This window comes from Macaca thibetana, chromosome 14 (genome assembly GCF_024542745.1).
Source record: "Macaca thibetana thibetana isolate TM-01 chromosome 14, ASM2454274v1, whole genome shotgun sequence".
NCBI lineage: Eukaryota > Metazoa > Chordata > Mammalia > Primates > Cercopithecidae > Macaca > Macaca thibetana.
Genome location: NC_065591.1, coordinates 54,809,105 through 54,832,473, shown reverse-complemented (window position 1 = coordinate 54,832,473; position 23,369 = coordinate 54,809,105). Strand labels below are relative to the sequence as shown.

At 45.8% G+C, this 23,369-nt stretch overlaps 1 protein-coding gene across 7 annotated transcripts in view; it reads right to left on the bottom strand.

Annotated features, from left to right (window-relative positions):
* Positions 1-19,582, bottom strand: part of IRAG1 (inositol 1,4,5-triphosphate receptor associated 1) — a 125,596-nt gene extending 106,014 nt beyond the window's left edge. For 2 of the 7 annotated variants that reach the window (XM_050757400.1, XM_050757401.1), the window contains exon 1: positions 19,040-19,366. In XM_050757400.1, the coding sequence (XP_050613357.1) occupies positions 19,040-19,180 (141 nt within the window). In that variant the 5' untranslated portion in view covers positions 19,181-19,366. The other 5 variants (XM_050757397.1, XM_050757398.1, XM_050757402.1 and 2 more) reach the window with 4 other exon arrangements.
* Positions 19,583-23,369: the final 3,787 nt, after the last annotated feature.

The following is a 23,369-nucleotide window of genomic DNA, read 5'->3' as shown; positions in this document are numbered from 1 at the left end:
TCTCTGAATATACTAAAATCCATTGAATTTACACTTTAAGTAAGTGAATCATATGGCATGTGGATTATATTTTAACAAAGCTGTTTAAAATTTTTTTCTAACTTCCATTAAAAAAAAAAAAAAGAGAAGGAAGCTAGCTTTGGTCCTTAGTGCCTTGTGACCTCTCTGGGCATAGATTCCTCAAACATAAATATTAGACATTAAGCTCGGTGATTTATAAGGTGCCTTCCATCTCTGAAATTGCTGAGTGTACATAATGTAAGAAAACAGGTTGAGGAAAAGAGATAGATTATGTGTCTAGGATGGGCTTGTGTGAGGTGAAATGAAGGAGGAGGCAACAACAAGAAGATTAAGAGAAATAGAGATGAAGGGGCAGGGACACGGGCTCAGAGAGACAGAGACATGGAGACAAGACTACACCCCAAAAGAAAGACAGACTCATTGGGATGAATGTGCAGATTACTCATCTGTTCTTCCATTTAACAGATATTTACAGAGCGTCTACCAAGTGCCAAGCTCTGTGCAGTAGTAAACCAAGTAGACCAGGGCACTGAGCTCAGAGGTAAGAGACATAGCAGTAAGCAGGCAATTTGCAAGCAAGCACAAAGAGCGAGAGCTGGGATGCAGTAGTTCAAGATGCTCCAGAAGTGCACAGATGCAACACACACCCCACATCACTCAACATGCACAACATTCCCAAAGGTAGAATCATTTTTGTAGGGAGAGCCACTCCTCATCTGAGGCATTTAGAGTTCTGCTGCAAAGACATTCAAATAAACGGGTTTTTACAAGTATGGGCACGAATGGGGGTGACACCTTTCAGTTCTCACCCTGAAGTCTCTATAAAAATTAGGCTGAAGGACAGGACTCATCCCTCACTCCAGAGCTTCCCAGTACTCTTTCCCTCTCATCGGGAGAGACTGGCTTTGGAAACAGAGAGGAATGTGGCCTACTACAAGCACGCTGCTCCTCTGGGCTTTCAGCTGGAAACTTCCCAGAACACATTCTGTTCCACGCTCCTTTCATCCCATCCAGACCTGGTGACCTGGCCCAATAAAGGTATCACATGTTGCCCCTTCCTCTGTCTTGTGGCTTCTCTGCTGCTGACAGGCTCATGAAAGGGAATTAAAGCTCCACAGAAACGTGACTGCTCCCTGCACAGCGTCAGTTCCCTGCCTGACTCAGATTCAGCCTACTCTGAGGAGGGAAGGTCAGGGACGTTTTTGGATATCTCTTGCCCGGGTCCCTCTTCTTCTAACTCCAGATTTAGCAAGAATCCAAGCTGCACAATATTCCTGAAATAGCCTCAAGTCACATCCTAAGATGAGGGTTCATCCCCTCATATGAAGGATTCCCTTTGGAGAAGATGTTGGGGGCTTTGGACACCGTGTACTGCCACACGAATAGGAAATGCAGAGTGACCCGGAGCAGAAAGGAGTGGGCACCGCCCTGTGGATTCTGGACAAGCTGCACCAGTACTGGGCTGGGAAACAGCCCCTGGGCTCCCTGAAGGCCTCCCTGGCTGTGCACCATTTGGAGCAGCAGTGAATTAATGTGATTCAGGCTCCAAAAATAGTAGCCAGAGCATCTAAAATTGCTTACCACCCTGGGCTGGGCCAGTCCCCTGGGAATGTCAGCATTTCTAAAATGTCCCCATTCACCCAGAGTGCCTTTGTCAGACCCCAAGTGGGATCGGGGCCACTGTTAAGCTCTCCTGGGTCCGTTGGCTCCTGCCCGATTCCCCTCTACTGTGTCACGTGCTCTGCCTCCCAAAGAGGAAATGCTAATTTATGCCTGCCACTTGTTGTTACCAGGTCCAAGAACTTTAACACTGCAAATGACTTGCAAGGGCAGAAATGGCTCCTTGCAGAAGTAGCCTGGGTGGCTCTCTATCATTGAGTTGGGACTTATTTCCTAATAATGATGACTGGGGAAGCAGAGTCACCTGAGGAACCCTGAGCGTCTGGTCTGCTGCTGATGCCACAGGGAGCCATTTCCACAGTGGCTTGTCTTTCTCTGATAAAATTATTTTGGAATCTCAGGGAATTTCATCATCATGAAGACTTGTCACTCTAGGCCTACCTCAGTGCCTTTGCACATCCTGTGCTCTATGCAGGAAACACCCTTTTCGCCCTCTTTCCTGACTGACAAATGCCCCTTCATCCTCTTATGTAGCGCCTTCCTGAGAGTGGGAAGCTGCAGTCTTTACTAAGTTTGTCAGCAATGAATGCTCTGGAATGGCCACCTTCGCCCAGGTTACACTCCCATGCCTAGAGATTCACACCCTGCATTCTTCTGCACACTGATCAACCATGATTCTCAGCTGCCTTATTTATGGACAGGAGTGAGGAAGGAACAAGCCTCTCCCCTGCCTCATGGAGGCTGGCCTCCCAAACAACTAAATGGCCAGGATCTGTAACCACTGCATGGGCTTCTTGATTTCAATGCACTTTGGGTATCTCTCTGCCTAGAGAATCGTGATTTGATCTTTATGATCATGTGCTTTAGTTCTCAGGTTCTTAGCTGTGATGCTCGTACTGCCTCTTAGTGGCTTCACTTTGCCTCCCTAAGAGATTCCAGAAGAGCAGAACAGAGAAAGTGATGGAGGGGTGAGAAGGAGGATAAGTTAATCTACACCTTGGCTTATTCCTATGCAGTGGGAGAAAACAGTTTCCACCTCAGAGTGGTTGAGAGGATGACATGAGATGTGTAAATGACTCAGCACAAAGTCAGTACTTTGCGGGGACAGCTGCATTTTTGCCCATGTGGCCCCCAGTCCCCCTTCTTCTGGTAACAGCAGCATATTCATCACACTTGTGCTTGGGATGCGGGTGGTCGACCCCACTGTGGAATTGGAGCTATAACACTGGACTGGCCCCACAGAATATCCCATGCTCCCAGCTCTGGGTTGTAATTGAGGAATGAGCACATGACTCAGACCAGGTCAATACATTCAGTTCGGTGGCTTCTGTTGGAACTGTTGGAGGAGTTCTTGCTGCAAGCATTGCTGAAAGGATAGGCTGGGAACTGCAGGTGCCACAGTGCCACCATGCAGGAGAAGTCACCTAAGAATACTTCTAATACCAAGGAGAGCCGAGAGAGAGAGGGAATGAGGCCATGGATCCAGCCATGTCCAAAATTGCCCTAGAACTCTCAATGATACGATCCAGAACATTCTGCTAATTTGCTAATCTAATTTGAATCCGTTTCTACTCCAGGCAAACCAGAATCCTGGCAAATGCAAAACTCAATATGTTTGGAGGTTCACCCTTCTCACGGCCATTGCTCTGGGGCGGGGGTGCTCCTTGGCCTCTGCAGAGACAATGCCACAGCTCATCTCTCCGTCCTCAGTCTCTCGTTCTTCAGTCTTTTACTGCACTGACTGTTCTCAAACACAGGTTTAAAAGATGCCTTGACTCCCCACTGCCTGGAGATCATGTCCCAACTTCCTCAGATCCACCTGCAAAGCTCCACATCTGACCGTAATTCCCTTTGCGCATCTCTCCCATGACCTTCCCCTCTGGGTCCATGCATACTCTGTGCCCCACTCATGCCAACCTCTTCCGCACTCTGAAATGCTCCCTCCACTCTCCCAACCCTATCCCTTTCCCAGGAAGTTCCTCACTTCCTTCTTACCTACCTGGCAGATCCACAACTACCTTCTCTTCCAAGAAGGCTTCATGGATGGCCCCAGACTGAGTCAATGTCTCCTTCTCCTGAATCAATGTCTCCCTTGTACATACTATAGTACCTCTTGGTGGTTATGACGTGAGAGTAATTTATACATGTTTTTGAGAGCAGGGAGCATGTCTTACTCCTTTCAGGATCCCCTGGGACACTTGCACAAGATTTGCTCACTCTAGACCCTCCGTGAATTTTCTGACACAAGACTTTGGCTTCCAGCTGACAAACCCTGACTACCCTGTCACCTCCCCCCAACCATACTGTGGGAGAGGGGTGCCTACACTTTGGGTCACGTTTCCTCTTCACCAGTAAACTTCTTTTTAAAAAAAAATATTATGATAAAATATGTGTGACATAAAATTTATCATTTTAACCATTTTAAAGTGTACAATTCAGTGGCATTAAGTACATTCACAATGTTGTGCACCTATCACCCCTACCTAGTTCTAGAACTTTTTCAATATCGCAAATGGAAACTCTGTACCCAGGAAGCAGTCACTTCCTGTTCCCCCTTTCCCACAGGTCCTGCCAACCACGAATCTGCTTTCTATCTCTGTGGCTTTAACTGGTTTTGGATAGTTATATGAATGGAACCATACAATATGTGACTTTTTCTGTCTAGCTTCTTTCACTTAGATGTTTTTGAGGTTTGTCCACATGGTAGCATGAATCCATACTTCATTCCTTTTTATGGCTGAATAACATTCCATCATATCTATCTATCTATCTGTCTGTCTATCTTATCTTATCTATCTATCTGTCTTATCTTATCTTATCTTATCTATCTATCTATCTATCCATCCATCCCAGATTTTGTTTATTCATTCATCAGGTGATAGGCATTTGGGTTGTTTCCTCCTTTTGGCTATTGTGAATAGTGCTGTTACATTGTTATACAACTTTTGTTTGAACACCTGTTTTCAATTCTTTTGCATATATACCTAGGACTGGAATTTCTGGGTCATATGGAAATTTTACATTTACCAGGAAGCTGCTTATCCTTGCTCTCTCCAAGCCTCACCAACATACTGGGTCTATTTAACTGCCTTCACCCTGAGAGGGCCCAAACTTCTCAGAAGGAAGGGATTTCATCTTGTCATCTCCCAATGGCAATCCTTAAAGGATGTTCTTAGTTTTTAATACTGACCTCTTGCTGTTTAGAGCTTTCCTTTGTCTAAGACATTTCAGACATATGATTTAATTTGTTCCTCACAGAAATACGATAAGAAGGAAACTATTATGTCTGTATTTTAGATGCGGAGGCTGACAGATTCAGAGGATGAAGTGATGCGGCAAGGCCACACGGCCATTAGGAGCCCAGCTGAGACTGACCCCAGCCCACTGCCCTTTCCACGCCACCACAGTAGCCCTCTCTCAGTTTGCCTTTTTTCCCAAAGTCTTTGTAAAATACCCACCTTCTGAAATGTATTCTCAGACCCACCATTGTTTAGAAATGCCCTCTTGGTAGGCGACTGGTCGATGTTGGCACAGACCTCTGCACACACTCTGCCAGTTGGCACCTCATTTATAATCGAAGCTTTTTTCCTGGGGCAGATTCTGCCTGTACCAAACAGACCAATGTTTACCTTTTCTGGGTCTTCTGTCACCTTCTGCAATCCCAGGTTAATGTTCCCTTTTGATGCTGCTATGAGTCGAAATCTGAGTGTGCCCCACAAGCTCAACCTCAGCTCTCTAAATTTCCTCCCTGTTCTTTTGTTCAACCCAAGGTCAACCCAAGAGTATCCCCTTCCCTTTCTCAGGAGGAAACTATCCTTGGACCGAGGGATCCCCTGACGTCTTTGGAGTAGAAAAGAGGCACAAGGTCCTTCAGCCTGACATGGTGAAGTTGTCTATCCTGCTCCTTGGAAGCTTCCAATCTTAGTGTCCTAGTTCTACATGAGACCAGGGGACTGTAGAAATAAGCAAAACAGGCAACGATAACAATAACAACATTCTATCCATCAGAGGCGTAGAGCTTTTTAAAAGCATACGATTCAGTGGCATTAAGTACATTCGCAATGTTGTGCACCTACCTCCCTTATCTAGTTCCAGAACACTTTCATCATCCCAAATGGAAACTCTGTACCCATAAAGCAGTCACTCCCTGTTCCCCTTCCCCCCAGACCCTGGCAACCACAGATCTGGTGCTTAGTGCTTTAGGCATATTTACTCATTCAATCCCCCAACTGCCCTATGAGGTGGATGCTACTTTGCAGATAAGGAAACTGAGGTTCAATGTGATGCTGTGACCTCCAGAGTCACAGAGCTAATGGGTGGCCAAACAGGGATTGAAGCCTTCAGAGCCATGCCTTCCCCACTCTGGCCCACTGTCTGTCTCTCAGGCAGAAGCTTTGTGAGCTGACCTGGCTCACTGAGAGCCTTTCTTAGCAGTTCTGCAAGCAGCGAGGACTCTCTAGATGCCATGTGATCCATCCTGTGTCCACCCAAGTAGGGATACCACTAGCCACTTTTCCCAAAGTTGTATAGAGTTCTATACAACTCCAGTTCTGGGCGACGTTGTCAGGAGCTCTGAAAAGAAAGGTTATGTGTTTCATTATATTTGGAAATATCAGCAGGAGATAGGTTTCTGTCTTGCAGGACATCTCAGAGCCTTTAAGAAGCAAATGTGCAGTATAATCTCCAAGAGGGGGGGGAAAGGATATAATATTTCCCAAATTTATTTGACCACGAAATGTTTTTCCAGGGAGTATCTCAAAGTGTCCTCTTTAAAACTCCACTCTGGGCCAGGCACACTGGCTCACACCTGTAATCCCAACACTTTGGGAGGCCCAGGCAGGCGGATCACCTGAGGTCAGGAGTTTGAGACTGGCCTGGCCAACATGGTGAAATCCTGTCTCTACTAAAAATACAAAAATTGGCCAGGCATGGTGGCGCATGCCTGTAATCCCAGGTACTCAGGAGGTTGAAGCAGGAGAATCAGTTGAACCCAGGAGATGGAAGTTGCAGTGAGCAGAGATTACACCGCTGCACTCCAGCCTAGGCAACAAGAATGAAACTGAGAAAGAAAGAAAGAGAGAGAGAGAGAGAGAAGAAAGAAGAAAGAAAAGGAAGGAAAGGAAGGAAAAGAAAGGAAGGAGAAAGAAATAGCCACTCAGAAATGCCCTAAACCCTCTCAGGTTAGAGGGTGTCCAGAGGTGAGAGGGGACAGTAATTTTGTCCATTGGCCCTGGAGCTGTGCTGCCTGGGTTCATATCCCAGCTCTGCCATGTGACCTTGGGCAAGCTGCTTCATCTCTCTATGCCTCAGTTTCCTCACTTGTAAAACATGGATAATAATAATCGTGTGAATTAAGTAATATAAACTTCTTAGAACAATGCCTTTCGTGACATAGGGCTCACAAAAGTCTTAATAAGGTCCTTGGGGCCGGGCGGGTTGGAGGGGGCAGTGAGAGGGGTTATGTTACCTATGATACATAAATCTGTAAAATCCAGATAATCAATGAAAGATTACACAGATAGCATGGTTTCATGGTCCTCAGGGAGGGTCAGTGAGTTCCAGTGGGAGGAGAAAGTGCTATGCAGATGTTAGTTAGCTGCTTGATCCATTTTCCTGGGTCTTTTCAAGTTCACCAGGTCTCATCTACTTAGGGAGCTCTTAGGGGGTGCCCAATGCCTTCTGGAGGCCCCTCAAATTCTGGTGCCTATGAGTTTCATCCCTTCCAAGGAACAGAAATCCTGTCCTTTTGTCACCACCCACTACTCCTGTAGGGCATAGTCATCTGCTCCCAGAGCTGGAGACTTTGGAGAAGCTGGCCCTACAGTGTGAGAGGAGAGGGGCCAGGTTCTAGTGGCTGCCTGGACCATCGTTTCCAATCTGAGCAGTAAATATCTAACGCATGAGTCAAGAGCCTTGTTAATAAAAAGGAGAATAAATAGACATTCCCTTTAGCAGTAAATTAAAAAAAAACAAAAAAACACAACCTTCCATTAACTTTGGACCCGATGCCAGTTCTAACTGTCACCAAACGACTTGAATGGGATTGTAGAAAGCAAACAATAACAGTTGACTCTTCAAACACACCTGCAGTCCTCCTGCTTGTCACGGACAGTGCCCAGCACAATTATTACTCTGGGACAGGCTCCATTATGCAACTATTGGGGTGAATCACTGGGCCTTCGGGGGTGACTGGTTCACAGATGAGGAAAATGAGAACTTGGAAAGAAGATTTGATTTGCTCAAGAGCACAACATGAGTTGAAGGCAGAACCAGGTCTACAACTCAGGACCACTGCTTATACGCTGTCTTCATTTCAGCCTAGGAAGTGGCACCAGGGATGGATGCTGGAAGACCTTAACTGCCCTTAAACCTGAGCGGTTTCATTCATGCGCGCATTTGTTCATTCACTTAATGTCCCTACCAAACGCCTGCTGCAAACTTGCCATGGTGCTAGCTTTCCTTAGTACCTTTCTATAAACCCATAATGATCTAACCCTTTTTGACATCTTATTGTCCCAGCTCTACTCTCTCCCAGCCTGATAAACTCCACATATGAGTTTCTATCTGTTGATGGGCTGCATGCACTTTGCACCAAGGGCAATATGGCCTTGGCTCTGCCACTTTCTAGCTGTGTAATCCTGAGTGGACTACTCAGCCTCACAAAGCCTCCATTTTCTCATCAGTAACATAGAGTTATTATTATAACCTGTATCATAGGATGCTGCAAAAATATGGGATAATGTACGTAAAGAACTTAACATAGTATTTAGCTGGTGCTCAATAAATCACAGATGTTACAGAAATAAGCACATTATTATTGTTCTTGACATGTGAAACAAGTCTCTGGAGATTCAGCAAATGGAATCTTCCCCTCTGGGACTCTAAAAAGTCAGGCTCTCTTTGTTCATATGCCTAAGCAACTTTTGTGCTTTATAAACTATAGGAATCGTGATATAGGGACAACTTGCCAAATGTTTTCAGGTCTAATGCAACAGATCCTTGATGTCTATAACCAACCATATCTTTTTTTTTCCTTTCTGGGCCCAGCTGGCCTGAGAAATAGTCTTCCTCTAAGTCTGATAAGGTCTGTGAACCCCAGACCTGTTAGGAATGTTGGCTATACATGGAGATAACCACAAGGAAATGGGGCTGCCCTCCAATGTATTAACAAGGTTAAAAAAAAAAAAAACCCTATACCCAATGGACATGATTAGTTACCTATGGAAGTAACCCAAGAAATTCTCTGTATATGGGGTTGCAGAGTTGGGAGGCTTAACAGACATCTCTAGAAGGCAGGACAGAAAGACAACTTTAAATAAGTAGGTGTTGACATTCTTCGAATACACTTTTACTTTAAGCAATTTTCCCTTCTTTAGTACGAACCCCTGTATATGACGGATGGCTTCCCCACGACCACATTTATACCCCACAATCCTGTCCCCTGGCCATGACTGATTGATCCTGATCAAAGCTGGACTTATCAGATTATTTCTCTCAAGAACTAGAGACCAGGAGCTTCTGGAACCTAGTCAAACTGGGCCTGTGGCCTGGGCAGTGGTCTTCAGAGTAGAGTATGTCATCCAGGGAATGCAGGATGATTTGGTGGGATATAGGAAGGAAATTTAAAATAAAAACCTTCAATTTTTAATTAAAAATAGTAACAAGGTACACTTCTTAATATTTAATAAACAGGTTGGCAATGGTGCTGGTTCATGTATTGAAAGGCCACTGTTACGTCCAGTTTGTGAGCTGTTATAAGGGCTCACGGGGAGTTCTACAATGTTACGGAACTGATGTAGCACCCTCATGTATCCATTTGCTTTCCCTGAAGGGTGACACAGTTTGTGGGTGCCCAAGTAAGTAGGTTAATAAAACATATTTATCTAGTTTTAACCAAACCTAGTATCATAAAATGGGTATGCGGCTTCAAAGGCTTATGCAAAAAAAAAAAAAAGTACAATGAAAATACTTCTACCAATAAAGCTAAAAGTAACTCTCAAAAAATTTTTTACAAACTAATGGATGAAACTGAAAATTTAATATAATAATTCAGGAAGTAAGGATGTCCCTCTTCCACATGAGGTATCTGAGTTGGTTTTCCTCTGCCCTCCTTCCCTTTCTCTCTGCTCTGCCCCCTGGCTCTCTGCTGTGTGCTTCAGGATGACACCTATGGAATGTATAACCTGGGCTCCTTTGCTTGCTGGCTGAGTTTGGCCAACGGACCAGTAGGGGATGGGAGGAGAGAGAGGCCTGGGCCTTTCCTTCCTTGCTCCAGCACCACATCTCTGACAGTGACTGTGCCTCTCCTTAGCTACAGCTCATTCTAGACGGACCCTCTTCCCTGGCTGTTGAGCTCACTGGCTTCTGGTAACATGATTTTCTTCTCTTTCCCCTTGAAGAAGCACATAGAGTCATGACTAAAGAACACTTATTTAGAGAAAGCAGAAAAGTCATTGACACTGTTTAAAAAAAAAAAAGCATGATTTTCAAAATATTATTTCATCTTTCTTATTCTTTAAAAAATTCTATTTTTATATGTTTTATAAAGTAAAACATTAGTACAATAGCTCATGAATATGATTTATAATAAAGAAATATACATAAATTGGAGGTGCGTGCTAAAAAAATTTTCTCTAAACTAATAAGATGCAACATCCAAAATACCTGAAGACCACTCCTGTAGAGAAAAGGCTGGCAAGTTCCTACTGCTGGGACCCGAAAGCTGCCCTGGGTCCTGCCTTCCTGAGGCATTGCTGTCTACCTACCTTTTCCTCTGATTTTCTCAAATACCTTATAATAAATCCCACTTTCTCTTAAGTGAGCCAACATAGGTTTCTGAGACCTGGCAATCAAAGAACTTTAACCAATATGTAGGTGGGATCTGCAATTTCTTGTGTGCTGGAACAGACTATGTAGATATCACATAATAACCACCATTGTATAGAGCATTTTTCTACAGCAAAGAGAAAGGCTTGTCCACACTTCCCAGAGGAAAGAGGCCCTTCCTGAGCTCTGGGGAAGTCTCTCTGCTGCAGGCAGAGGTGGCTCATCAGGCCACATCACAGCCTAGGTGACCCACCCCTCAGAACTTTCTGCCTTCCCCTCATTGGAGAGGGCTTCTCTCCCATTATATATCGGCACATAGACATTCAGCATTGTATACTTGGCTGGGTGCAGTGGCTCACATCTGTAATCCCAGCACTTTGAAAGGAGGCTGAGGCAGGTGGATTACTTGAGGTTAGGAGTTCGAGACCAGCCTGGCCAACATGGTGAAACCCTGTCTCTAGTAAAAATACAAAAAATTAGCTGGGCATGGTGGCACACGCTTGTAATCCCAGCTACTTGGGAAGCAGAGGTTTCAGTGAGCCGAGATCACACCACTGTACTACAGCCTGAGTGGCACAGCAAGATTCCGTCTCAAAAAAAAAAAAAATTAAAAGAATTGTATACTTTAGTAATCTCAGTGCTTTAGGAGTTTGAGACCAGCATTGGCAACATAGCAAGACCCTGTCTCTAAAAACAAAATGTTTAAAACATAAGTCAAGTGAGGTAGTATATGCCTGTAGTCCTAGCTACTTTGGAGGCTGAGGTGGGAGGATCACTTGAGCCAGGGAGGTCAAGGCTGCAAGTCAGCTGTGACTATACCACTGCACTCCAGCCTGGGGGTCAGAGTGAGACCCTGCCTCTCTTGAAAAAAAAAAAAAAAATTGTATACTTCAGTCTCTTGTGAGTTTGATTATTGTGAGTCGGTCTCTGCATAAGCAATCAACTAACCAATTCCAGGTCACTAACCAGGCTTAGGGATAGGTCCAGGACTCTAGAACAGCCCCAAGGTGATGCTCCTTGGGGAAGCCTCTTAGAATCCAACTAGCCTGGTTTTTCTTGACACCTAGCCTTATCATCATTGCCTTGCAACCTACATCAGGGACCAGTTAGATCTCAGGTGGGAAACAAGAAAGATGTCTTAGGTAAGAAGCCCAGGAAGACATTACATTCTTTCTAACATTCTTTCTACCATACCCATACAAGTCGAAAATATAACAAGAGAGTCCTTGGGGAAACCTGACCATTTGGGGGTATCCAAAATAGAGGAGACCCGTGTGTTCAATATTAATCTGGGCTCCATAATAATAATTACTTTTTGGGTACTTATTCAGGTATAAGTACTTTAGATCTAGCAATCCGTATCATAGGTAAGGGGACTCAGAGGTTAGATCATTTGCCCAAGTCAAACAGTAAGTTGTGGGGCTGGGATTTGAACAGACTGGGTGACCTTGGCAACATTTATAGACTTTTAGGGCACAAATCTTGGTGAGCCATAGAAAGCGACTCAAGACACACAATGTAGGACATGGCATTTCTTGCCAGTAAAAAGCTTATGATTCTAAATTTGTATTTTTCCTTCTAAATAGAGGAAGGAACTTGTTCATAAACAAAATTAGGAGACCTGATAAAGATCGTTACATACTGAAAGAAACCAAGAGAGGTGCAAAAAAGAGCAAGCCTAGTGGGGAAGCTGCTCCAGTGTCCTGCCCCAAGAGCTCTGGACCTCAGCTCTGAGCAGCAGCACTGGGACCTCCAGGGTCTTATAGGGGCAGGAACGAAGGGTCAGGCATTATCACTCTGTCCCGCAGCCGGGCCTATAGGCCACAGAGAGATGGAAAGAGATGGGGCGTGGTGGTCTGATGGTTTTGGTTAGACTCTCATTCTTCTCATACTAGTTACTATCCTCCTTGAATCAGTTTGTTCACATGGCTAAAGTACAGATTTAATGAGATATTGTATAAAATGTGCCTGGCACATACAAACTTGCTCAAACAATTGTAGTTCCTTTCCCATATATTTTCTCATCTACCTGTAAGAAGTAACCCAGAAGAAAGGAGTTAAGTGATCACTTGCTCCCTGTCTGGAGTTGCCTAAATGAAACTTCTGTGAAAAAAGGAAAATTCATCCCCACAGATACTTCTAGTCAGATGCTTGCCTTGTCTAAGGAAGGTCTCTGCATTAAACAAGTTCCCCACCAGGCATCTCTGGAGAAAAGGTGAGGATTGATCAACTGGAAAAGGGAGGAGAGGGGGTACCCATGGGACCATGTGGCAACTCCTGCAGCCTTGGCCCTGCCTGTCTCTCACTAGGGCAGGGCACAAGTCTCACCAGGTGCCCATGAGAGACCAGCCTTGCAAGTGGGCGTTAGCCAGGCCCTCACTGTGGTACCCCAGAGTTCAGTGCCAGGCTCTTCCATGCCTGGAGAATGGCTATCTGATGGTGAGTTCTGAGAAATGTCTGCATGAAGAGCTCAGCCCTCCCTCTTCTGTTTCTCTAGGGAATTAGCTGCTTTCAGGGGACACACTTTCTGCTCTGTTTCTCCAAGCTTTAATATTTAAAGGGCCCTACTTTCCCCAGTGAGCATCCCATAGGGCTGGGGGATAAATCTATTCAATACAGTATTAGAAAACCTACTTGCCTGTTGATCCAAACCACATTCTCCAATACCAGCTTCATCAGTCATAAGGGTGATATTAGTCTCTGAATTCCCAACAAGCCTTAGAGCTTCAGTGAAGGACGAGGTGTTATTTATTGGGCCTCCTTAAAGACTTCACCAGATACAGATGCCCAATCCTCTTGAGAGTAAGTCCACCACTCTACTTGGGGTGTTTTTGGAGTTGAGAATAGGACCCAGGATTGTGCATGGTCAGAGCCTCAAACCCAGTACAGAAGTCTTCTTGCTGGAATCTCTGGAGGGGAACAAACAGGGGCTAGAAATAATAAGAGCTAACGTATACTGAGCGCTAAGAATAGACACTGGGCTAAGCGATTTAACTTTGCAAAATGGACACTATCATTACCGGGCGAGCATCCCAAACCTGAAAAATCTGAAATCTAAAATGCTCCAAAATCCAAGACTGTCTGGGCACTGACGAGACACTCAAAGGAAATGCTCATTGGAGCATCTCAGATTTTGGATTTTTGGAATTGGGATGCTGAACTGGGTAAATATGATGCAAATATTCCGAAGTCCCAAAAAAAAAAAAAAAAAAAAAAAGTGAAATCTGAAACACCTCTGGTCCCAAGCATTTTGGATAAGGGATACTGAACCCATATTACAGGAGAGGAAACTGAGGCTCCAACAGATTAGGTGCAGCTCAAGGGATACAGCTGGTCAGTGGCGGAGCCACACGGTCGCTCCAGGGTCCGCACTTTCCATAGGGACACTGTGCTGCCTCCATTACAAGATGTCATCTCCCCACTCTGATAATAAGAGAAGAGCTGGCCAACACTGAGTCCACCTCCTGACTCAGGGTCCAGGGTTATTTTCACCACACCTGTATGAGCAAAGTCATGGACGCCTTCAGGCTTTCTTCTCCTTCTGATGAGCCAGCAACCTTGGGGTCTCTGGAAACACCCTCTTGATTGGCTTGTCAGCCACAGAACTCCTCTCTGTGTCCCTTCCCTGGTGGCCACTCTGGGAACCACATCCCACCCCTAGAGCCAGGCTGTGTGCAGTGTATAGTCTCATCCCTCCCAGCCTCTCTCACTGAGCCCATTGGTTCCTAAATTCCTGTTGGTTTTGCTGGGACGACTCAACTTCCCCAACACCCTGCACTCACCAATACCGGGATTCCACCCAGTTCATACAACCCGATTTCCACCAAGCTGTGGTGGAATGACCCGACTCATTCATACACCATGCTCACAATTTTTGCCATGTCTGTGTTTCACTTATGCATTTATTTACTTAATATTCTTTCATTTAAGGAGCAATGGGCCAGAAAATGAAGACTGAAACCCCACTTGGCCATTTACTAACTTTGTATTGTTAGGCACGTTTCTTACCCTCTCTGTGCCCCAGTTTCCTGATCTGTATAAGGAGGACAATGACAGTAACTACTTCAGAGGGTTGCTGTGAGGACTAAATGAGCGACTGCAGGTAAAGCATTAGGAAAGTGCCTAGCACATGGCACACACTCAACAAGTGTTAGCTACCATTGTCATTACTTTTATTTAAAAGGGAAACTTCATATTCCTACCTTAAATGGATAAAGCAATACCACTTACCACAAATAGAGTTATAAAAATAAATAAAATGAAAACAGTTATTAAACCTTAGGTAAGGCCTGCTCTCATTTTGTCAAGAAAGGAAACAAACAGAAAGATGTTGAAGGCATATGAGGCTTAAATGAGGGTGATCAACCTTTTGGATTTGTCCAGGACCTGTGCCAATTTTAGCACTGAAGGTCCTGCAGCAACTCTCATTCCTGGGTGGCCCTGGACGGTTGGTCACCCTGCCTCAAATAGAGGCTTTCTCTCCTTCATTTAAAGGAATAAAAAGAACTTAAGAAGGAATAATGTTCTTACAATGTGATGTTGTGTGTTTAAGGCTGGGTCCGTATCCCACATACAATCATCTTGCAGAGCAAGCCCACACCACACAAACCCACCTCTGAGAGCTGAGTCTCCAAATGCTATAAATCTATGGAAAAGCCGTCACGTCACATGTGCTACTGAGAAAGTCCCCAAAGAAAAATTACATTTGTAAATGCCAAGAAGAGGAACGGTGATTAAATTGCTGCACAGCTAAAATGACTCTATGTTATAAAACCATTGAAAAATCATGTTTTGGAGAATCTTCAATGGTATGGAAAAAAGGATTATATTAGAATGCTCAGTTGTAAAAAGCAGACTAAAAAATAATATATACACTAAGACCCTAGTTTTACAAAATATAGAGAAATGTAAAGAAAGAAACACACCATAATATAAACAATACTTATCACTGAGGAATGGGATTCTAGAGGGTTTTTTTATTTCTTTATATTTATTTCTGAATTTCTTATTTATATCCATTTCTGTATTTTCCAAGAAAGTCTGGCAAAGAACATGCATTACTTTTTTTACTAGAAAAAACTGAATAAAAGTTACAAATTACAAATAAAAAAGTAATAGGAAGAAAGTAACCAGAGCTAATTAAGCCCAGCCTTAGCAGACTTTTTTTACATCTGTTCCCTGCTAGGAAAAGTTTTCAGTCTGGCCAGGTGCAGTGGCTCATGCCTATAATCCCAGACTTTGGGAGGCTGAGGTGGGCTGATCACTTGAGATCAGGAGTTCAAGACCAGCCTGGGCAACATGGCAAAACTCCAACTTTACTAAAAATGTAAAAATTAGCCAGGCATGGTGGTACTCCCTGTAATCCCAGCTACTTGGGAGGCTGAGGAATGAGAATCGACTGAACCTGGGAGGTGGTGGTTACACCACTGCACTCCAGTCTGGGTGACAGAGCGAGACTCTGTCTCCAAAAAAAAAACAAGTTTCCTGTCTGAACAACTGTCCTCTGCTTTCCACCTCCCCTGGAGAAAGTCCTTGCAGAGAAGGCAGGGCTTGTCCAGGGTCACGGGCATGGGCTGCCTCTGCTAAGACTCTGAATTTGAAGGCCCATTGATGAGGCTTCCCTGGACTGTCACCTGAACTCAGAGTCTAGCCTCCAAGGTCCACAGGACTAACATGATATCCCCTTTCCCTCTATTCATGATTTTCCCATGATTTGGACTGAGATACTCAATAACTGCCCCAGGACCTAAGTTACTAACTGGAGGCAAGGTGACATCTAATGCAGGAAGTACCCACTTCGGACCAAGGTGGCTTGAGCTGGAGTCTACCACCTACTGGCTATATGCTTCTCTCCTCATCTCTAACATGAGGCTTAAATTAAATAACAGATCTAGCACAGATCCTGGCACAAAGTAGCAGCTCAGTTAATACCAGTTTTCTCCCCTCTTTCCTTTTGTATCACTATCTGAGAACTCAGCTCTCCATCTCCCTCTTCTGACTCAGCTCCCCAAGGGGCAGGGGCAGGGCCAGAGTCTAGGGGCCCCAAGCTCTCTTCTCCCTATCTACCCAGGCCTCTGCATCTACTCAGTCAGCAAACAGAATTCCTCTGCTGATAATAAGCCCCAGAGAAAGTGGCTGAGGGGCAGTCCAGGCTCTGTGAGGTGACCCAGGAGAGGAGGCAGGGGGAGAGAGGTGGGTAACTTCAGGCCCCGACATTGTATTCTCTCAAGTCAAACTAGGTGAATCTGATCATCAGGCACATGTACAAAATCAACCTGGGGCCCTGTATAACCAGAACCCACTTTATGAGCATTGTGTCCATGTGTTCACAGAAACGTGGTTGAACCTGAGTACTTTGTGTGCTCCCAGCATCATTCTTGGTGCTAGACACATAGCGGGTGAGGAACAGGATAAGGTCTCTGCCCTTGCAGGGCTCAGTCTGCTCCTCCAGGAGGTGTGGGGTGCTTCTGCCCACCTCTGTTACAAAGGCTTAGAGGAGAGACGCAGGGCTTTTTAGAAAGCTGAGGACCCATCATGTATAGTTCAGCCCATCGGGCAAGGAACCTAGCTTCCTTACACAGACCCACAGAACTCCTCATCCCCAAACCATGAGCCCTCTCAGCCTCCCAGGGATTCAGTTTCAAGTAAGTTTCACATGGCCGTAACTTCCCTACCCAAGATACTATTTAAATTCCCTGTTTTGTCACTTGGTGGCTGGGTGAGCTTGGACGAGTCATTTAACATCCCCTAGCCCCAGTGTCCTCACCTGGAGCAGTGAGGTAAAGACACATCCCTCATGGCATTCTGTGAGGGGCATGCAAAGTCCCTTGTGGAAAGCCTCAGATGCACCGTGTTGCAAGGGGGCCAGTGATTCCCCCGCTGCACTCTGACACGAGGTCCCAAGCAGAGGGGAGCTGACCATGGAGGTCAAGAGCCTGCGGAGACCACAACCTGGGGCCGAGCACCAGCTGTGCAGCCTCTCTGTGCTAAAGTGTCCTCTACAAAACCAGGGTGGAAAGAATGACTCCTGCTTTGTAGAGCTGTGGGAGTCATGAGTTACTGTATGGGAAGGGGAACAGTGTTCAATACACAGTAAGAACCATGTGTTTATTTTCTTGCGGAAACACATTTATGGGGATAACCAATCATGTCGTAGCAGCTAGCACATGGTTATCCTTCCAAGATGATAAAGGACACAGGAATGCCTCCCTTACCTCCAAGCATAAAGATAGGTACATCTGCTGTGAACATAAACAGCCACCCACCAAACATGCATGTGCGCGCGCGCACAAACACACACACACACACACACACACACACACACACACTGGAATCATTGATGGCACAAACATGATAATGACAATGGTTTTCTCCATTAGGTCAAAAATTGCAAGACACAGTTGGAAGTAGGATCATACCCTGGCATTCACGGCTGTGTTGAGAGGCACGGGCACTGGAGTTAGAGTCATACAGACCCGGGTTTGAGTCCTAGCACCACTCCATCTTGGTAGAATGACCTTAGGCAAGTGACTTAACCTGAGTTCCCTCCCCCATAGAAGTGTTGGGGTAGGGGAGTGCAGGGGGATGGGCAACTCCACCTGCCTCACTAGCATGTCATTGTCCCTCTGTGGGGGCAACACAATCCTTGGCAAGTCCTGACTCCTTTGGACCCCCCAGCCTCACAGTCCCGGGAAGCTTCCTCCTTTTCCCTGCAAAAGACCCTGCTCAGACCAGCTTTACTTCCCTGCGCCACCCCGGCGAGCAGCCTGAAAAGTGTTAGGAAACAACAGCTGCTGAGTTCTGGGAGGCTGGAGCGCTGGCCAGGGGTCCCAGACCCCGGGCTGCTGTTTACTCAAACTGCAGAGCCTCTATAGCCTTTACAACTGTTTCCTGGGCAGGAGGGAGCAAGACAGCTGGGCCTCTCTCTGGCCTCTGGCTTCCACTGGCTTTTCCTCTGGAAAAAGCCAGTCCAAGTGCTGCTCACTCTAGGAATCGCTTCAACTCGGAGCCCTGGAGGAGAGCAGGGCCAGGCATGAGCCGGGCACATACACCCCCTCTAGGGAGCGGGGAACTGCACAGGCCAGGGGAAGCTGGAGACAAAAGAGGAGACAGGGACAGAGATAAAAACAGGGGCTGTGACCAGAACATAGGATGGGAAGGGCAGAGACAGAAATAGGGGCAGGGTTAAGGATCTAGACAGGTCATGCCGCCCAGGTTCAAGGCAGAGGGGCGTAGGGGGACAGAGAGAGAGAGACATGGGAAGCACAGAGGGGAGAAAGCCCTGCCTAGCAGACTTGCCTAAGCTGAAGACCCCATTGTTGCCACAAACGGGCCCACAGGAAAGCTACGGGTTGCAATCGCCTGTCACGACCCACATTTTCACCCTGAGCTGTGCACACTTTCCAACAGCAAGCAAAAGGAGCACAATCTAGTTAAGTTAGGACTGGCAAGATTCACTTCTGATTTAAAACTTAAGACAGCAACAATAAAGATACTCAGCTGAAATGCCACCCAAGAAAGCCAGCTCCCCTGGAAAGTTAAAGTTTAGCGCCCCCATCCCAGCACCCTGTACCTTTAAGGAGGAGAAGATTCCCTCTGCTTCCCAGCCGAAGAGGCAGGTTATTCTAGGATATAGGGGAGGCTTACCTAAAACTGAGTTATTCTCCTTTCCTCCTCTGGCCAGCCTCCCTTCACTCTGGGGAGCTTTTACCATTTAAGGTCAATGTTACATCTGGCTCCGGAGCTCGGAGCCGAGAAGCCTCTGGCTGTAGAACCTCGGCCGCACGCCTCCTCTGAGAGGGGCTGGGACTTAGAGCCGAGAGCTCCTCTGGGAGCCCCCTCCGGCCTGGCTCGGGGCATAATGGCAGGGAAAGCCGACCAGCTGGCCTCAGGGTTCAGGGCAGGCTGGGCCTTTGGGGCAGTCGCTCACCCTGGGCCCTTCCGATGGGTATCCACACAGCAGATGGCAGTCCCCATGGCAACTCATGCCACTGGACACTGTCCTGGCTGGACGGGGACAAAGGGACCCTGCAGATCTCGCCACCCGCCTGGAGCCTCCAGCAAGCATGTGAGCCTGGAGAAGACCCTGGGCCAGCGCCAAAAGAAACTGGGAATGGTTCCTGTCCTGGGGATTTGGGGGCAGGGGCTGCTTCCACTGCGTTAAACTCTTGGGATTGCCAGAGAGAATGGCCTGGGAGATTCAACTACTCCCAGACTTACCAGACTTGGCACAGGCCCCAGGGGTGTCAACCCTGCTCCTCCACTTAACAGCCTGTGGTCTTAACATCGTGGAGCCTCAGTCTCCTCATCTCTAAAGTGGGAATAATAATGATAATGCCTAACTCACTGGGTAGTCAGGGGATTAAATGAGATATTAGTCAAGTGTTTAACACACTGCCAGCATCTCATAGAGCTAGATCAGCACGAATGAGCTTCCTGCCCCTGCCCAGGAAATCCACACCCTGTCCATACACACTCTTCACCTGCCTTGGGTATAGGACCCGCCCAAGACCAGGGTCATGGAACTCCAAGCTGGCGGCAAGCTACATGGGGACTTCAGCCCCTTCTGTGGTTAGAGTGGCACAGAGAAACCCTAGGTAAAGTTGCTAGATAAGTTACAGGACACCCATTTAAATTTGGATTTCAGATAAACATGGGACATACTTGTACTAAAAGACTGTTATTTATCTGAAATTCAAATTTAACTAGTCATCCTCTATTTTTGTTTGATAAATCCCGGAACCCTAGTTTTGGCCATCCTTAGCCATCTAGAAAACATTCAGTATTCATGGTAGAGAGCACTAGGGATTGGAGCTCCAAGGCCTATGGCCTCAAGCCCTCCTGGCAAACACAGTCTTTATGCTCAGCTCCTGGCCACAGATCAGTGGTGCAGCAGTGGCAGACGTTCTCCACTGAGCCTGGCCCACTGAGCCTCCATCCCTTCCTCAGGCATGTGGTTCTGAGGAAGTCCTGTTTTTTCTGTGTAGTTGTTGTAAGAGAGATCACTAACAGGGGTGTAGCGCATGAAGTCTGCTACCCTCATCAATAATTGTTTTTCGTAAATGAAACCAGAGCAGGCTGTCTTAGGTAGTAGCCAAGCTTTCTCTCAAGTGTCCATACCTGTCCACGTGGAGGTGCAGGCTCCCCACACAACCCCCGTCCCCTGCAAAGCCACATGGCAGTAACTACTAGAATTGCAAGTATATGGTATAGAAGGAACCGACCAAACTCTTCAGTGCTGTTTCTCCAACTTCAATGTGTATTAGAACCCCCAGTTTTGAAGCTCCTTGGGCTCCTCTTTCAGAAATTCTAATTCTATGGATCTGAAATGGACCCAGAAATCTGCATTTTAGTGAAGACCCTTGGGTGATTCTTATGCACTTGGTCCAAGGATCCCACTTTAGGGAATGTTGCTTCAAAGGTTGATCTTATGAGTCCAGCAGCAGGTACTACAGGGACAATCAAAATCAGAAGTTGAAATGGAACCTAGGGCTGGCTCTGTGTGTGTGTGTGTATATGTGTGTGTGTGTGTGTGAGAGAGTTCAAAATCATATATTGTATTGAGCACCTACTATATTCCTAGCATTAGATTAGATGCTTTACATAAAAGCACTCTATGTATCCTCACAAGTACCTATGCCTTTCCTTTAAAGGAAACCGAGGCTGGAAGAAGTAAAACAACTTGCTTGATGTTCCGCAGCCAGTAAGTAAGTGACAGTGCTGAGATGTGAATTCAGGTGGTCTATCCCTAAAGCTCTGTCCTCTTTATCATGCTGCCTACCCTTCAGCCAGGGTTTCTGAACCCAGGGTTCATGGATGACCTTGAGGGATCTCTGAGCCAACTGACATTGCATGTAAGCCACTATGTGGTTTGTGTTTCTCTTGGGTAAAGACCCACAGCATTCACCACACAAAGGTATCACCAAATAACTTTTTAATCATTGCATTAATGATACCATTTTATAAAACACATGACTGGTCAGTGTGTAAAAATGGAACAAGTTCTATAGAGGATAACTTAGCACTATCAAGATTATACCCTTTGACCCGATTCCACTTCTAGGAATTTATTCTATAAACACACTCCCACACTTGGGAAACGACAAATGAACAAGGTTATTCATTGCAGCGTTATTTACAAAAGCAAAAGGATTGGAAACAACATAAATGTCTAGCAACTGGGGCCATAAAAGAAGATGGAGTGCAGCCACAACAAAGGGCAAGGAAGCTCTTGGTGTACTGACCTGAAAAGACTCCAAGATACATTAAGTAGAAAAAGTAAAATAACAGTGTCTATCAAATGCTACTATTTGAATGAAAAAGAGTGTGTGTGTATGTATTTTAATATGTACATATATACACACAAATACATATATACACTTATGTTCATGTATACATACAAGTTCATATGTGAGTATGCATATCATCTCTAAAATTAGCACGAGAAATGAATAACATTTAGATTAGTTGCCAATGGGGAGTAAAACTAAGTGACCGGGGTAAAGACTGACCATGGTACGCCTTATTGATACATTTAAAGTTTTGAATTGTATGAGCAAAACGTGTTTACATTCACAAATAATAATAAAACAAAAGCATTGCTATAAACAGGGATTTACTCACTTCATCTTCCAGCACTGCTTCCCCCAAGTGTCAAAGGGTATTGGCATGATCCTGACTAAAGGTTATTATAATTTTTTTTATTTCTTACTTTGGAATAATTATAGATACACAGGAAGTTACAAAAATAGTACAAAGAGTCCTACATACCATTTACCCAGCTTCCCCAACGGAGACATCTTATATCAGTGTTGTACAGTATATTTCAAAGCCAGGAAATAGGCACTGGGATGCTACTGTTAACTAGACTACAGATCGTATCCTAAAGGTTATTTTTAAAAGCATAAATTTCTCACAGCTCACTCATCCATTTAAAAATGTTTATTGGGCACCTTTAGTGCGCCAGACATCATGTTGGACAAGGGGATGTGGCAGGAACTCCTCAGACCCATCCCTCCCTCGTGTCAGGTAGACTAGTAAAGGCGATCCCTTAACTCCAGTGGGAATAGCATCATGGAAGCCTGGGATCCAGCAATGCAGAAGGAGTGCTGACCACAATTCTAAAAAAGGAACTGTGTCCCTTGCTATCATGGAGCTTCACAGCTTGCCCAAAAGCTGACTTTTAATCCTTAAAAGAGCATGAGCAATTACTCTGGCTATATTTATCCTTGTTCCTGGAGCCACACAGGGATTTGGCCTCGCTCTACCAAAATCTTCAGCTCCTCACTCATTCCCATCAGAGACAGTCATGTGTCCTCCGCCTAAAAGCAGGGGCCCAGCAGAGGCACACTGGCACATAGCTCGGGGAGGCTCTCCCAACAGGCCATTTAGTCCAAGGCCAGGGAAGAAGTTTTAGAGTCTCGGGCAAAAGGCACATCCTGGAACCAAGGGGAGCCAAGCAAGGAAAAACAGCTTCTTGCCAAGAATGCTGCCAGCTCTGCAACCGCTTGCTGGTTGGCTTCACTGGGTGTTTTGACTTCCCTACCCCTTTTAGACAGGAACTCTGTGATATGCTCAGCACTCAGCCTCGGATGAGTGAGTGAGCAAATAAGAGACCACATCTGCAGGAATTGCATCCAGGCAACAATGACAGGTATCATTTACTGAACATGGTGCCCGGCACCATCAGCCACTTTATATACTGAACATGGTGCCCAGCACCGTCAGCCACCTTACATATATGGTAGAGTTCATCCTCACCAAATCCATGTGGTGCGGAGCTTCTCACCCTTATGTCCTAGATGGGGAAACCGAGATGCAGGGCGGTCAAGATGCCTGCCGATGTCTTGCAGGGCATAAACCCAGATCTCTCTGACTTTAGAATTCCTGGGTGTCAGGTTTGA